The following is a 17,638-nucleotide window of genomic DNA, read 5'->3' on the forward strand; positions in this document are numbered from 1 at the left end:
AAAACACATTCCATCCAGGGACCATATACAAGTCATTCAATCATGAATTCCACCGCCTTCAAACTTTTAAAGTTAACAAACACAGGTAAACCTGGAGAGAAATTTTTGTAAAATTTCTGCTTAGAAAGGTTTTGCATGTAGCATTGTTACTGAAAGTCAATGTAATTTATTTTGCTATCTAGTGGTTGTTTTGTGCTTTCTTACCCGACGGGTGTTAATGATCGAGAATGAAACTTTTCCAATGCCAGCATCAAGCACTTTGCAGGCTAGGCATCTGACAGCCAGATTGCAGGGTTGAACTCCCTCTATTCTGCCCAATGTCTCTCATCCCCAAACATCGAGGACCAGACCCTACTGCCCACTTCTGACACTTCTTCCATTGCCCACGTCAGCCATCCTGTGGTCTCTCAGTGAGACTGCCAATGAGTCAAATTAGGGACAGTTTCATTGTCCAGGCCAATGTCCATGGAATTCCTAATTCCCAAAATCATCTCACATGAAACATTTGTTGTCAGCAGACATTGGAGACTTTAATCCCATGTCTGTGGACTAGAACTCAAGTCCCAGTTTGGCTGGATAGATTAAACAAATCATAATTCATTGAACCATCAACTACAATCACAAAGATTACCAGTTCAAGAAGTGCCAATGGAAGTGCCAAACAGATATGGGCAGTACTTTGCTTAAGTGCCTATTCTAAGATCAACAGTTTATTCAACCATATTGGGGGGGGGGATTATCACAGTTGAACTCCATCCCGTCCTCACCAGACAACCACACAAAATATCCAAGTAAGGTTTGCTGAATGATGATTGGGAACAGGAATCTTGGCCATTTTTTTCTTGCCAATCATTATCCTGGTTGATATCAACTATTCATTGACTTAGCCAACTGAGCTATACGGGAAATTCTTAATTTGCACATTATAAGAACTATATTTGTTTATTCAGCACAAGACGTCAGCCAGAAATTAGCAACTTGTCATTGAACTCTGTGGGGAAATACACTGTACTCTGTGGTACTGAGTCAAGCTGATTAGAAAAAAATTGAAGCTTCAATCCCTGTTCTCAGCCCTCCTAATCAAAGGAGAGGGCAAACAATCAGGGTTCCTTTCAGTAACTGATATCTAGCAATGGCTGCAGCAAGTGCACACATATGGACATTAAGGGAGGACAGGTTCAACTTTGGCAGATGAATAATCTGTGAATAGTCCAGGCTGATATGTGAACAAAAATAAATTAGATAAGTTACGGGGTTAGCTGCTGACATGCTTACATGAATTACCATCATGACAAGATCGAGAGAGGCAAGGGGTCAATAATGTGGGAGGAAATTGAGCTGAGAGCAATTTAGTGAGATAGTACTGGTCATTGCACCACAACCATAAATTGTTGGGGTGGGAGGGGGACAGACCAAAACAAATTGCACCCAGATCAAATACAGCTCTTATTTTTAGAAAATAGAACTTTCAATAAAGATTAAGTTATGTTCAGTACTTATTTATTATACATATATATATATTCAGAATTTTGATATTCTTTCAAAGCTCAATTTGTCTTGGAGTAATAAATCATCAATGAAACAATTTCCCACTTTCACAGAAAGCAATTAAAATTTTGTACACAATATTGTTTTACATATTTCCCTTAAAATATGCAGTGGTCATAGAGGTCATTGAAATTAAACTTACAGCTAATTTGATTTACAGTACAATTCAAATTAAAATAGAATCATCTTGGTGCATATTGACAATATTGTAGACCAAAGTGTATTTTCAATTTTCTTTTGTTCTGTGCATTAGTTTTTTTTCTGAACACTACTTGTCTCCCTGCCTCTTCTCCTGAAGGTGTCCATAGATGGTGTGCTGGGGGGATTTTATGGAGATGTCAGGGGTCTCACTTACTGAGACCCATGTTGCTTCATCTGGGAAGGCCCACCGGCATTAAGTGCCTCTCAGGCACTTAGGTGGCCACCGGTGGGTCTTAATCCTTGGGATCAAAGCCCCGGTTTGTTGGGGCCGGGTTGGGTTGGGGTGGGGTGGGGTGGGGTGGGGGGGTGGTGGTTTGGGAGGGGTGGGGATGTGGAGTTGCTGGCCTCTGCTCTTTTGCTCATCAGTGTCATCAGGGAGGCAATGGCTGCTGCTGGAACGACAAGCTGCTGGATGTCCAAGATCGAGGAGCGACTCAGGCCAGAGGTAAGCCATGGCGGGAGAGGTTTCATGGGGTTGTAGTGTCTTTGAATGAGGCAGCGCCCCCCCCTGCCAACCACACCCCCCTTAACCCAGAGACCACAAGCAGCCTGCACCGGTTTACTTGTTGTGCATGCCACTGGGTTAATACCAGCAATGGTGGACTGAGTCCCTTAAGTGGTCATTAAATGGGACATGGAAATATAATTTTTTTTCTCTCACAGGGTAATGAGCCTTTGGAACTCCCTTCCTCAAAAAGCAGTGGAAGCAGAGCCTTTGAATGTTTTCAAGGCACAGGTAGATAGATTCTTGATAAACTAGTGGGTGAAAGGTTACCGGGGGTAGGCAGGAAGTTACAGTCAGATCAGTCATGACCTTATTGAATGGCAGAGCAGGCTGAAAGGGCCAAGTGGCCTACTCCTGCTCCTAGTTCAACCATAGGCCTTCCTGCCCCAGACTTAAATTTGGCGGAAGCTGGAAGATGGCGGAGTGTTTACATGCCACCCGCTGCCTACAAACATGCCATGAGAGGGGTTATAAAATCCCCCCCGATATCTTACAGGGGTACAGGATCCTCAGATGTTGGTTAGCCTCCTGTGCCTTGGCTAAATACCTGATTTTTCATGTGTCTGCCTTGCCAGTGAGCATCAGCTATTAAATCGCGAAAGCGGTTAATTACAGCTAGAATGGTCTCAATCAAACCCACACACCAGCATTTTTAGCAGGGGATCACTGAATAGCAACCGAGTGGGAAACCTGACCAATTTTTTCCTCCTTAATCCAAGGCTTAAGGCCAACTCTCAGATGCCTGATGTTAGTCCAGATGAGATGGTCTCCATGGCTTAGTTACTCAATGGATAACCTGCTAAGCTGTAAAGGGAGTCACACAAAAACTCTCATAACCATGTTCAGTATTCACACTTACTAAACTGTGTCCATTAATAACCAGTGCATAGTCTCCCATAACAGTCTCTTCAATGACTGATTCTAGCTTCAAACTCCCGTTCTTTACAGAGACACCATACCCATTGCAAATAGGTGTCCCCATCATTTGCTCTGTTGCTTTCCTGGAATACAAAACACATTTAAGAACTTTGCAATTTTATATAAACCCTTAAGTATACACTGACCTAGATATTCTGATTAATGTTGTTAAAATAACATTAATTGGAAATTCTAAGCTCCAGTACATTTAAACAAGGCAGAAATTGTTTTAGGGGTTGATTCTTTCCCTCAAGAGAAAGGGCTTGCCATTCTTCTCACCTCACAAAAATAGTAAAAACAAGAACCCTGCATAACTTCAATGAGAGACAATTATCATATGGATGCTTTTGTTCTGGGTCAATCAACTGCTACCACTGACATGTCTAGAATTTTATCTCTCAAGCCCATATGCTTCTTTTAAGTATGCTTAAAGACAGTGACCCATCCATAAAGGTCAGTGAACCTCCGTAACCTCTGAGTTGGTCTCGGGGTCTGTGATTTCAGCACATTTTTTCCCCCTCCAACAGTGCCATTGGCTAATAGCAAACTGTGGGTGTCTATTCCTTTTTGTCAACTTCTGCAATATTTTGATTCTGTAATCTAGCACTACTTCTATCGGAATAATTGAGCATAATGGGAATTCCAAATAAACCATCAGAAAGCACTTGAGGGAAATTTCCACACCTTTGCATTTTATTGGTGAATGCAATTTTTTTCCCTTTCCAACAGAATTTACTTGAAGGAAAAAGTGACCTGTCATTTTTAAATTTTCAAGTAAAATTCAGGTGAATGTCTACCTACACTACCCATAAGCCAGAGAGCTATACATTTTCTCCATGACAGGTGATGGGGAGGAGGAGGAGGGGGAAGGAGGAGAGGGGGGAGGAGAAGGAGGGAGAAGGAGGAGAGGGGGGAGGAGGAGGAGGGGGAAGGAGAGGGGGAGGAGGGTCCTAGGAAGAGAGGGGAGGAGGAGGAGGAGAGGGAAGAGGAGGAGAGGGGAAGAGGAGCAGGAGAGGGGGAGGAGGGGAAGGAGGGGGGGAGGAGGGGAAGGAGGGGGGGAGGAGGGGAAGGAGGGGGGGAGGAGGGGAAGGAGGGGGGGAGGAGGGGAAGGAGGGGGAGCAGGCAAAGAACAGGCATGAGGAGGAAAGGGGAGGAGGGGGAAGGAGGAGAGGGGGAGGAGGAGGAGGAGGAGGAGGGTCCTAGGAAGAGAGGGGAGGAGGAGGAGGAGACAGGGAAGAGGAGGAGAGGGGAAGAGGAGCAGGAGAGGGGGAGGAGGCAGAGGCCAGGCATGGGGAGGAGAGGGGAGGAGGGGGAGAAGGAGAGGGAGAGCATGGGGGTGGCGAAAGGGGAGGAAGTGGAGAGGAGGAAGGTGGAGGGGGAGGTGGAGAATGGGGGAGAGATGTAGAATGCGAGTGGGAGATGGAGGAGGTGGAAAGAGGGAGGGGGTAGAATGGGGAGGAGGAGGTGGAGAGGGGAAAGGTGGAGGGGATGTGGATAATGGGGAGGAAGAGATGGAGAATGGGGGGGAAAGACAGACTGGGGGGGATAAGAGATAGAGACTGTGGGAGGTGAAGAGATGGAGAATGGGGGGGAAGAGATGGAGAGGGGGGAGGTGTGTGTGAAATGGGGAAGGGGAGGGAGAGAGGGGAGAGATAGAGACGGTGGAGGTGGAGAAGGGGGGATGTGGAGAATGGGAGAGCTGGAGAAGGGGGAACTGGAGTGGGGGGGTGTTGGAGAGGGGGGATGTTGGAGAGAGGGGTTGTTGGAGGGGGCGGGTATTGGAGAGGGGGGGTGTTGGGGAGGGTGTTGGAGAGGGGGGAATGTTGGAAGGGGCGGGTGTTGGAGAGGGGGGATGTTGGGGGGGTTGGGGGGGTATTGGAGAGGGGGGGTTGTTGTAGAGGGGTGTTGTTGGAGAGGGGTGTTGTTGGAGAGGGGGGTTGTTGGAGAGGGGGTGTTGTTGGAGAGGGGGGTTTTTGGAGAGGGGGGGTTGTTGGAGAGGGGGGTTTTTGGAGAGGGGGGTTTTTGGAGAGGGGGGGTTGTTGGAGAGGGGGGTTGTTGGGGGGGTGTTGGAGAGAGGGGGTGTTGGAGAGGGGGGATGTTGGAGAGGGGTGGTGTTGCAGAGGGGGGGTTGTTGGAGAGGGGGGTTGTTGGGGGGGTGTTGGAGAGAGGGGTTGTTGGAGGGGGCGGGTGTTGGAGAGGGGGGATGTTGGGGGGGTTGGGGGGGTATTGGAGAGGGGGTGTTGTTGTAGAGGGGTGTTGTTGGAGAGGGGGGTTTTTGGAGAGGGGGGGTTGTTGGAGGGGGGGGTTGTTGGAGAGGGGGGTTGTTGGAGAGGGGGGTTTTTGGAGAGGGGGGGTTGTTGGAGAGGGGGGTTTTTGGAGAGGGGGGGTTTTTGGAGAGGGGGGGTTGTTGGAGAGGGGGGTTGTTGGGGGGGTGTTGGAGAGAGGGGGTGTTGGAGAGGGGGGATGTTGGAGAGGGGTGGTGTTGCAGAGGGGGGGTTGTTGGAGAGGGGGGTTGTTGGAGGGGGCGGGTGTTGGAGAGGGGGGATGTTGGGGGGGTTGGGGGGGTATTGGAGAGGGGGGGTTGTTGGAGAGGGGGGTTTTTGGAGAGGGGGGGTTGTTGGAGAGGGGGGTTGTTGGGGGGGTGTTGGAGAGAGGGGGTGTTGGAGAGGGGGGTTTTTGGAGAGGGGGGGTTTTTGGAGAGGGGGGTTTTTGGAGAGGGGGGGTTGTTGGAGAGGGGGGTTGTTGGAGAGGGGGGGTGTTGGAGAGAGGGGGTGTTGGAGAGGGGGGATGTTGGAGAGGGGGGGTGTTGGAGAGAGGGGGTGTTGGAGAGAGGGGGTGTTGGAGAGGGGGGATGTTGGAGAGGGGGGATGTTGGAGAGGGGTGTTGTTGGGAGGGTGTTGGAGAGGGGTGTTGTTGGGGGGATGTTGGAGAGGGGTGGTGTTGCAGAGGGGGGGTTGTTGGAGAGGGGGGTTGTTGGGGAGGGTGTTGGAGAGAGGGGTTGTTGGAGGGGGCGGGTGTTGGAGAGGGGGGATGTTGGGGGGGTTGGGGGGGTATTGGAGAGGGGGGGTTGTTGTAGAGGGGTGTTGTTGGAGAGGGGGGTTTTTGGAGAGGGGGGGTTGTTGGAGAGGGGGGTTTTTGGAGAGGGGGTGTTGTTGGAGAGGGGGGTTGTTGGAGAGGGGGGGTTGTTGGAGAGGGGGGTTGTTGGAGAGGGGGGGTTGTTGGAGAGGGGGGGTTGTTGGAGAGGGGTGTTGTTGGAGAGGGGGGTTTTTGGAGAGGGGGTGTTGTTGGAGAGGGGGGGTTGTTGGAGAGGGGGGTTGTTGGAGAGGGGGGTTTTTGGAGAGGGGGGGTTGTTGGAGAGGGGGGTTGTTGGAGAGGGGGGTTTTTGGAGAGGGGGGGTTGTTGGAGAGGGGGGTTTTTGGAGAGGGGGTGTTGTTGGAGAGGGGTGTTGTTGGAGAGGGGGTGTTGTTGGAGAGGGGGGGTTGTTGGAGAGGGGGGTTTTTGGAGAGGGGGGTTTTTGGAGAGGGGGGGTTGTTGGAGAGGGGGGTTGTTGGAGAGGGGGGTTTTTGGAGAGGGGGGTTTTTGGAGAGGGGGGGTTGTTGGAGAGGGGGGTTGTTGGGGGGGTGTTGGAGAGAGGGGGTGTTGGAGAGGGGGGGTGTTGGAGAGGGGGGGGTTGGGGGGGTGTGGGCGAGGGGGGATGTTGGAGAGGGGGGTGTTGGGGGGGTGTGGGCGAGGGGGGCTGTTGGAGAGGGGGGTGTTGGGGGGGGCGTTGGAGAGGGGGGATGTTGGAGAGGGGGGGTTGGAGAGGGGGGTGTGGGCGAGGGGGGAGCTGCGTGGGGGGGAACTGGAGAGGGGGGCAGTTGGAGGGGGAGGGCCTGGAGAGGGGTGGTTCGAGAAGGGGGAGCTGGAGAGGGGTGGAGCTGGAAACAGGGGTAGGTGGATGGGAGGTGTTGGCGAAGGTGGGAGGTGAGGGGGGGGAGGTGGAAGGGGGGAGCTGGAGGGGGGGGGGAGGAAAGAGGAGAAGAAAAAGTAAGGGGGTGAGCTAGAAAAATGATTTATAGGGTTTGTATAACTGAATAAGGAAGATTACTATGGTGTGGGAATCTGTGATGAGTGTATAACTTAAAGTTATAATTGAGTGAGTGGGAAGAGATATTAAGAAAACTGTCATCATGCAGAGTTGTTGAACATTTGAATTGGAGGAAATTGCACAGTGGGACAGTGGGATTAGTTTTAAAAGAGGACACAGACAAGCTGGGCCACACGGTCTTGTTCTGTGTGGTAAACTACTAGAGTCCAGCACCCACTTCTGGTCCAGGATCAGTCAAAAAAGAAAGAATCCACCAACAGGATGGGAAAAATCTGTTGTCTGCAAGTGCAAACCAGGCTACCGATTTGGCATCCGCTTAGGGTGTAAAATTCCATAGATTATCCCATTGTTACAAATTCTGCTGTGAACATTCTTTCAGATTCAATAGCATCAGTCTGAGCATTTTACAATTTATGGGATTGACTCGCACTGCCTTGGAGACCAAAGTGTTTTCCAACACAATGGGTCTAAGGTGTGCTGATTACCCAGCCAAGCTAATAAATTACTTGGAAAAACTCAACAGGTTTGGCAGCTTCGGCGGAGAAGAAGAGTTGACGTTTCGAGTCCTCATGACCCTTCAACAGAACTGAGTTCTGTTGAAGGGTCATGAGGACTCGAAACGTCAACTCTTTTCTTCTCCGCCGATGCTGCCAGACTTGCTGAGTTTTTCCAGGTAATTCTGTTTTTGTTTTGGATTTCCAGCATCTGCAGTTTTTTTGTTTTTATCTAATAAATTGCTTGTTCAGACTCTGAAGGAAACAATTTCCATTTAGCAGATTTTTTTGTCTAGCTAAAACAGTTTTAAACTAAGGAATACTGTTGGCGTAGAAGAAATATTTAAAAAATACTCATTTTTGTGAAAAAGTAGTAAAAAGAAATCTTGAAATGTGACAACCATTCTATGGAATATACTTTCACTTTTTAAAAAGTAGGAATGTTTTACGATATGCAGAAATGTTTATGGGTTGTTTACCGGAGTTGTTCACGCACTTCGAGAACTGTGTAGCCAGACACTATGAATATCTCATTCATGTCATCTGTTAAGATGTTGCACGAGTAACCAATATTCATTGCTGTCTCTGTGAGGAAAGAGGAATTTGAAATGTGAAGAGTCAGACAGTCAGAGATCAATCCTGTTGGTTTATTTTCAACAACCTTCCAAAGGCTTGCCATTGAAAAAGCTAGACCCCATAGTCCAAGACACCACCAAGGTCCAGAAGACCAGGGATGAGCAATAACAAGTGTAGTATAAGGGTCCAGCACATAGTGAGTTAACGTGGGACTGAGTGTAGCACCGCCCAACAGCGAAGTAGGAGAACACATGACTTGTACCGAGGGGTCAGTGCAGAGTTGGATAGAGCTGTGTCTAGAAGCAAGCATGGAGATAGCCATGGACCTTTACTGTACCAATGTATATAGTTTGTAGTAGTAACAGATGCTTAATGTTGAACTACCTAAGACTATGAATACCTTAATGAGACCTACTAAAGTACGCCCAACATCTTACAACAACAGCCTTGCTTTTGTCCCAAGTATGAGTTTTTAAGGAAAGGCGTGAAAAGGAGATGGTAAATTGGGGAATGGAAGAATGGATTTAGAAGAAGCAAAGATGGAAGGAGGCAAGTTGTTCCAAAGTTTTAGTGTCCTGAGAAGGAATAAATTGGAGCAGACTGTGATGATTTTTGACATTAACACAGCAAAACTATAGGGTGAGGGAGAGTGTGCAGGGCAGTGCCTTTGGAACATACATTACATAGAAAATGCAACAGCAAAACAGGCCCCTGTAACCAACCTCTCCATATAGGTGTTTATTCTCCACAGGAACATTCATCCTATTTTCATGCTCCCCTTCTTCCCCTATCCTTTTAATTCCTTAACATCAGCCATATATCCAACCCATGTTGACATGCCTGCTTCAATCATTAACTTTGGTAGTGCATTCCACAGCCTTGCAACCCTCTCCTGCTGTTTGTATTTTCTTATATCAGGCAGCATTCCAGTGAATCGGTACAGTATGCCTTCTATTACTTCAACATCCTTCCGATGATGTGGAGCCCAGAACTGCAGAAACCTAAATTAATTATGTTTCCAGCAAAGGATTTGCATTGATATATCATTTCATCACGTATGCAAAATGTCTTAAAGTACTCCATACAAATTACTTTTGAAGTGCAGTCAATGTTATGCAGGCAAACAAAACAGCCTATAATCCCACAAACAGCAGTTAAACAAATGACCACTTAATGTCATAATAATTGATGAATAGCCAGTTAATTATTAAGTGACAAGCTAATCTTCAGTAATCATTTAATAGTATCCAAAGTGAATCAATTGTCCATTTCTCCAGAACTGAGTTGCATTATCAGCTTTGACTTAAACCATGAGAGTGCTTCTTCACCTGTACATTTTCCACAAATAATGATTCTAGATTATGAGATATCCTGCACAATGTGCCCCACTCTCCCACAGAGGAAATAGGTAACCCTTATGATGAAGTCTCTACCAGACCAAAGATAACAATTAATGGCAGAAAATACACCAGAATGGATAGACAATTATCCTACAGGATATTTATTAACAACACATTTTGACAAATTGAATCCAAATATGAAGACGCTTATTTTTAAAAAAAAACGTTCTACCTAATTGTGTTTGAAAGTGTATACAAATGGGCAGCATGGTGACGTAATGGTTAGCTTGCTGCCTCATAGCTCCAGGGACCTGGGTTTGATCCTGACCTCAGGTGTCTGTCTGTGTGGAGTTTGCATGTTCTCCCCATATCTGCGTGGGTTAACAGTTGGTGGTCTGGTTTCCTCCCACCACCCAAAGACCTGCTGGTTAGGTAGATTGACTATGGTAAATTTTCCCCCAGTGTGAGTGTGTCCTGTGATGGACTGGTGTCCCATCCTGGGTGTACCCTGTCTAGTGCCCCATTGCCTGTTGCGATAGGCTCTAACTCCCCATGACCCTGAATTGGATGATGCTGTTCTGGAAAAGTGAGTGAGTGTATACAAATAACTTTATACTTGACCAACACATTCTCTAAACAATGCACATGCTACTCAGAGAAGTCAGGCAAATAGGTCTATAATGGGTAAAAATCACATGGAAAAGTCAGTGATCAACAGGAGAGGGTGTTGGGTGGTGCAGCTTATTCACATTCCACCTCTCAAAGAATTTTACCTGACTCAATGGCTCTTGTTATTAGCAGTCTGTCAATTTGACCCTTTGGGTTTTTTGTAATACTTAATTGCAAGTTTAATTGAGTAATCAGAACTTCTTCCAGTGCTCCATGTGTGCTCTCCAGCTTTGCCCCACTCTTACCGTGTTGAGTCCCACATAGTGCTGCTGCTGCTATCAACCAGTCACAGAGTCCAGCCTCCTGGTGATGCTATCAGTAAGGCTTAAGACAGTAAGGTGCAGGGGATCAAACTGCTCAATGTTACGGGCACAAAAATTTCAATGTTATAATGACGGAAGACAAAAATCTTAGCACTAATTTTCTGACTTGAGCTTTACTTAAAAGTGGCCATTTTTATCTGAGCAAAGCGAGTGAGGTTATAACGTTGTCACAATGATATTGGCCTGAACCCGGAGAGAAAGTCCCAATAAGTATTAGCAATTATCTTAACAATAAATATTAACAAAAAAGGACAATTAGTTCCACAACACAGAAAGCCAAGAGAAACATAATTGGGTTCGGAAGAGGGAAGGGGAGGCCTCAACAACGTTACCCCCACCAGCCCCCCTCACCCCTCCCCAACATGGACAGGCAGATATTAGAGTTTGCTGGGGCCACTGACACGAGTATTGGAGTTGGCCTGAAGAGACATTTTCCCTCACTTGGCAGTCCAGCTGATGCTGCAAACTACAGCAGACATGATTCCTGGCTTAACAGTCACCATGGTGAGCTGCGGGCTTTCAGCTAGACCTGCCTGGACTAGCCCACCTCCCTACGGCATTGCTCATGACGAGTTGTGATGTGAGGGTTGTTAAGGGAAGCGAATAACATCTCAACCGGAAAAGCTTGGGGAAAATTGTTTCCAAGATGCCTCCTTAGAGTGCTACTTTAAAAAAAATTAACTCCTGGAAAAAAAATTGTTTTCCCTACAATTACAGATCAATAAACAATCTATCTCTACATCTAACATAGAGATAGCAAATATACATCTTTCCATCTGTTTACTGGGTTAATTTTTATGAAGAACTCCCAAAAATATATATAATTTAGGATTAAATAATTATATATATAATTTAGGATTAAATTTATTTGCATTTTTTCTTTTAAATCAAATATTCATGTAACACATATAGTGTTACAAAAATGTTCCACTTAAAATTGGCTGCTTAAATAGGACTTTCATTTAAAAACTGCCTCCAACAATAATAAAACAATCCTTTCAGAACTTGCTAATGCACACATGAACAATGATAGTTTGGGAATAAGAACAAATCAGAGCAAAGCAGCGGTAGTAACCATTTAGAATATGTTATGAGTGTATTTTGATGTATAACTGTTCCGTCATGACTTGCTCGTTTTCCCAAGTTTACCTAGGTTTATCTCTTACTGTGCATTCCGGGTATATTTGCAGAACAATGACTATGTAATAAAACATCATTTCCTTTCCAAGTTACCTCAGAAAAAGTTGGAGAGCTCATGTTTTACTTGCTTTTATGTTTTATTAACTGCTTCCAAATACACTTCTTCGACAGGCAAGAAAGTCTTACTTTGTCTTGGCTGTGGAGAGAGTTGTCCTTTTTCTTTTCCCGATTAATGAATGCTGTTTTCAGAGTGTTTGATCTAATAGGCCTCACCGTTAACTAACTGAAGCTTCCCATTGAAGGTGAACCCTATTTCAATGTCAGCCCAATCACTGGAGCTCCTGTCTCAATAATTTCATTTTATCAATGATTTTTTCCTTCCTCAGTAATCAATAAGCCACACAAAGAGCAAATGAGCAGCATTATTAAAATATTATATTTTGTTGGATGCCTTTTAGCTGGAAAAAAGGAAACAAGAAAACGTTCTTTGAAACGTACAATGGCTCAAGGACAAAGAAAGCTTAAAGAACAGATGTGTTTCTAAGAGGTCATGGAAAGGTTAAATATGTTTTATAATGTTTGAAGGTCTTATTCTGAATCTAACTGTACATAGCTTTTTCTGGAATTAAATAATCAACAATAGTGTAATTTTCCTGAGGGACAATCAATACATCAATTGTCAGGGGAAAGGGTATTGCTTCTGTATGTAACATGTGATAAATCTAATGTGTCTAGCCTCTAGGTCACAAAAGCCATGTACTACCCTGAGAAGTGCATGCTGTGACAGTCCAATCTTCCAGTTTGGTTAACACATATTAAGAAAGCTGTCACACTTCAATATGCTGTACCATGGTCATAAATCCAATTTATTTCACACATAAACCATCTACATAAGGTAATACTGTGTTACACGTTACACCCTCACTACGAGATTACATTTGTGCTTCAACAATTGTTCATATTGGAAGATTACATCAAGTTCATGGCCCCATTAAAACTTCAAGCTCCCAGTCCTCAGGGTGACATCACTCAATGTGATTCAATTCAAGCCACACATACTGAGTTTCCTCACACATCACCGACACTACTACCCACATAGACAACGATGTAAGGCACATGCAACTGGGCCTACGGCAGATGTCACAGCACCCGCTGTGCACTGGCAGTGTAAGGAGGTCAGCAAAGGTTATAACTGATATACCATAACATCATTCTTCAACAAGAGTCAGGGTTCATTCTGGTGTGGATAAATAGCACATCAATGCAAATAATGAAGTCACATGGTACAGTCAATTATGCAGCAATATGTTACACTGCCACACCGACTAACCTACTCCAGCTCTAAACCACTTGCTGTAGTCTCTGTGGAAGCAACAAAGATGGGAGCAGCATGGAATTGAACCCTGTACTCTGGGATTTCCAAACCTCATATACATTGCAGTGGCACAAAAATCCTATTATACCAATTTATTTGAGTGACTTATTGTTTCATAAGCCAAGATCTAAATTTGAGGCCCATTGGGAGGACACTACTAAAGTTGAAGGGAATAAACAAGAGTGCAAGATAGGTCCATAAATCATAATGAAGGATAGAGATAAAGAAACGCTTTCCAAAAATGGGTTTCAACAGAAAGCATAAATTGCAACAAAAAATCAGTTTGTCACCTTAGAGATGTTGAAAGAACAAAACAGCTCAATATCTGTGAAGTATAAAATATACTGGAGTCCATTTAGGTGAACTGTACATTTCCCAGCCAAACATTGATTTATCTGGGGATCTGATTTTTCTTACATATTACTATTTTTTCAGGGCAGTACAGGCTGAATAGCTACTCTGATGTAATTGTGTATTTGTCCTGCTTTGGGTTACCCATGTTCCTGCTGCTGTTTTTTGTAATGTTATCAACCTCCACACCACTCATATCAGCTGTCAGCTTTGCAGTCAATTTACTTACAATATCAACACGTAGCTAACTCAGACTTACCCTCCTGGACTGAGGCTCCCTTTCGTTTTCAATGTTTTCATTATGCTGTTCCCACTTCCTCCTTTCTAGAGGAGCTTTTCATGGAAATTAGGAACAGGAGTAGGCCATTCAGTCCATCAAGCCTGCTCTGCCATTCATTATGATCATGGCTGGTCATCCAACTCAATAGCCTGCTCCCGCTTTCTCCCCATATCCTTTGATCTCTTTCACTCCAAGAGCTATATCTAACTCCTTCTTGAAAACATACAATGTTTTCTGTAGTAATGAATTCCACAGGCTCAAGACTCTCTGGGTGAAGAAATTTCTCCTCATCTCAGTCCTAAATGGTCTACCCAGTATCCTCAGACTGTGACCCTTGGCTCTGGACTCCCCCACCATCGGGAATATCCTTCCTGCATCTATCACGTCTAGTCCTGTTAGAATTTTATAGATTTCTATGAGATTCCCCCCTCATTCTTCTGAACTCCAGCGAATATAATCCTAATCGACTCAATCTCTCCTCATATGTCAGTCCCGCCATCCCAGGAATCAGTTGGGTAAACCTCCATGTGGATCCTTCCATTACCCTGACTTCTAGCAACCATAGGAAATACAACATCTGATCATTTATCTCTCCCCATGCCACATCTTTCCACATGAACCATGTGTGTCTTCTCTGATTTACCACGCCATATCCACTCAAATTTCTCTACTGTGAGGTGACCAAATGTAAATTGATGGAGCACCTTGCTGAACCTCCATGCAGAGCTCCTGACTACCTTGCAGTTCACCTGTTAGAACGTTGACAATTCCAACCAAGCTCAGGGAAATTTCAAGAACACAATGGGCAGAATTTTTCTGTCAGCGAGCTGGGGGCGGGGCCCGCTCGCCAACACAAAAATGATGCGGGATGATGTTGGGAGGAACCCCCGATGTCACCCCGCCCCATTTAAATATTCAGGAAGGCAGGCGGACAGCGTGATCAGCTGTCCATCCGCCGACCTGTCAATGGCCAATTGAGGCCATAGACAGGGTAGTTAAACCAATTAAAGGCCCTGCCCGTCCAACCCTAAGACTGGCGGGCAGGCCAGGAGCCCCAGGGGGCTTCTGAAAAAACATGAAACTCATCCACTGGCGGGATGACGTTTCATGTCTGTTTTTAAAAAGTTTCATAAAGTTTTTGTGATATTTATTAACATGTCCCATCTCGTGTGACATTGTCACATGAGGGGGACATGATAATCATTTTTTTATTTTTCTATTGTTAAAGTTTCAAACACTGTCAGCGATCTCCCTGAGGCAGCACTTAGTCTCAGGGAGATGGGTGCTCTTTTGCACGTATGTGTGTGTGAAAGAGCACATTCTGGCAGCTGGGGAACCCCTCCCCCACCCACCCCGCACAGGAAGTGCATAGCACTTCCCGTTGGGTGGGCCTTAATTGGCCCGCCCACTTAAAATGGCAGTGGGGCCCATTTCAGCGGCGGCGATCGGCTGCCCACTCACCACCGAGCCGGTGGGGCCCACCTGCCCATCAAGGGCAAAATTCTGGCCAATATCACCTTGATCCTGCACATTTCTCGCTTGAAGGTGGATCAGGAATTTCAGGCCTTAGCTCTCTCCTAGTTTCTTGTAGATTTCTCTCACTCCCACCTTCCATGTTCCCTGCTCTTTTGATATTTATGGCTTTTTGTTGCCTCGCTGGGAAGACTTTTGTACATCACCCAGCAATTTCCACTTCTTTCTAGCCTTCAAATACCTGGCTGTTGGCCATAAAACACAAAAGTGTCTCTTTGGTGCAGGCGTCAGCATTACCAGCTCCTCTTCTACTTGTTTATCTCTTTTCTGTATCCACTCCACCCATCCCTCAGTGACAGACCATGCATGTTTAGTCTTATCAAATGATTTATCTTCCAGTTTCTGACAAAGGGTTTACAACTAAAATATTAAGCTGCTGTTTCTCTTCTCAAGTCCTGGCAGATCTCCAGCACCTTTCCAGAAATTTCTGTTTTAATTATGATTTGTTTTAATATGCTATTTCTATGTTTAGGTTTTGTATGACAATGGCTTTGTCCAGTAAGGTACAACAACAACAACTTGCATTCATACAGGACCTTTAACATAAGAACAAGGTCAATGGCCTCTGTCTTCTCAAAATTTAGTAGAAGGAAATCAAGGCTCATTCAAGGTTTATGTTGGAAAAGCAGATTGACAGGACAGAGGTAGCTGAGGGGTTGAGAGGCGGTCGTGAGGTAGAACTGGGTATTGTCAGCAGGCACATGGAAATCGATGCCACGTTTGCAGATGTTATTGCTGAGGTGCAGCATGCAGACGAGAAGCGGGAAATCGTTAAGGATAGATTCTCAGGGTCTCCAAAGGTAATGGTGTTGGGGGGTGGGGAAGAAGTGAAGACATTGCAGGGGATTAATTGACCTGCCTGGATTGGTAAATCTTGTCATTTATATCAAAACTTCAAAATATCTAGTGTTTTTGTAAAGCTGATATCCAGTGTATTGTATATATACCTCAAGTGCGTTGCATGTCATTTCAAAGACTACTGAGTATCTTTCCACAAATTAGTTGATGCTTCTAATGTGAATGTTCTCAAGTGAAATTGTGCATTTGTAAATAACTAAAGCATCATTAAAAAAAACTCCTCCAAATATTAATCGAGAACCAGTGAATCAGCAAAAGATGTTTCAATGGCTTTGAAAAATCAAACATTAGTGGAAAAAGGTCTGCTTAACCAATCGCTCCATTTTACACCATCCATTTCTGATGTACACAGTGGCTTTAAGTTCTTGTATTCTGCAATTACCTTGGAGAATAAAGATGGATTAAATGCAATAGGTTTATCTGCATAAAAAGCAAAAATTAAAATACTCTTTCATAAAATGATGAGGCCACCATTTACCTTGCTTATCTCCAGTAAGTACCCAAACCTTAATATTGGCCAGGATTAGGTTGGCAATTGTGTCAGAAACCCCTTCTTGTAATTTGTCTTCCACCGCAGTGGCTCCTAGTAACTAAACAGAGTTATGTATGCAATTAATGAAGAGTTACAAATTAATATTTTTATGTTAAACTTTTACAGACAAAATACTGATTAGTATTTTGCAGACTTCATAGTCTAGATTTAAAAATCTAGATACAGACTTGATATTCTGAGCTATACATTGTTATTTTCCAAAATAAATGAATGAAAAAGTAAACACTAAGTAATTAATTCTGAAGTATCTTCATGCTATCTGCATTGTAAAATGCTGCATTGGTCATTGGCAGCTAATGTGCTGATCAGATTGCGGTATGAGAATAGTAACTTCTGTATTAATGTCTTAAATTTCATCAGTCACAATCTTCATATATAAATCAAGTGCCATAATTCATTGGGATGTGACCAATTAATCTTTTCATGGTCTTACCATCATGTCCTGTTCAATCTCTTCATACAAGTCAGAAAGCTGTTCATCCCGGTTCTCAAGAGCTGTGCTGGCATGATGGTGCATCTTTTGCCACTTAGCAAAGTAAGCTTCATCCAGATCTTTATACGCAAGCACTAATGTTCGCAGTCCTTCCCCTGCAAATTCCTGTGCAAATGATCAAATTCAGAATTAGTTCAGCATTCTCTTCAGAGCAGAAAGAATACCAGAAAAATACAATGCATTGTACTTTCAGGAACAGCTGATTGTAAATGGAGCAATCTGAAAGTAACAATAGGGACAATTATCATCTTGGAATTCCAGGGAGGGGAAAGGAAGGAAGGGCAAAAGATTGAGAATCAGTGGAGAGAGTGATGAGACGAGAGAAGAAAGGAAAGCATTAATATATTGCCTGTTTGCATCCTTCAAGAAAGCCTTCAAGTGCTTCACATAAATG

The 17,638-nt window shown here is 44.8% G+C and overlaps 1 protein-coding gene across 11 annotated transcripts in view; it reads right to left on the reverse strand.

The window, feature by feature from the left end:
* atp8b4 (ATPase phospholipid transporting 8B4) overlaps window positions 1-17,638 on the reverse strand; it is a 291,004-nt gene that overhangs the window by 23,811 nt on the left and 249,555 nt on the right. For all 11 annotated transcript variants that reach the window (XM_041175215.1, XM_041175219.1, XM_041175217.1 and 8 more), the window contains 4 exons: window positions 17,185-17,349; window positions 16,677-16,788; window positions 8,233-8,338; window positions 3,114-3,255 (listed from right to left, as the gene is read on the reverse strand). In XM_041175215.1, coding sequence (XP_041031149.1) covers window positions 3,114-3,255; window positions 8,233-8,338; window positions 16,677-16,788; window positions 17,185-17,349 — 525 coding nt within the window. The remainder of the gene's footprint in view (window positions 1-3,113; window positions 3,256-8,232; window positions 8,339-16,676; window positions 16,789-17,184; window positions 17,350-17,638) is intronic.

The sequence above is a fragment of the Carcharodon carcharias genome, chromosome 26, assembly GCF_017639515.1.
Source record: "Carcharodon carcharias isolate sCarCar2 chromosome 26, sCarCar2.pri, whole genome shotgun sequence".
Lineage (NCBI taxonomy): Eukaryota > Metazoa > Chordata > Chondrichthyes > Lamniformes > Lamnidae > Carcharodon > Carcharodon carcharias.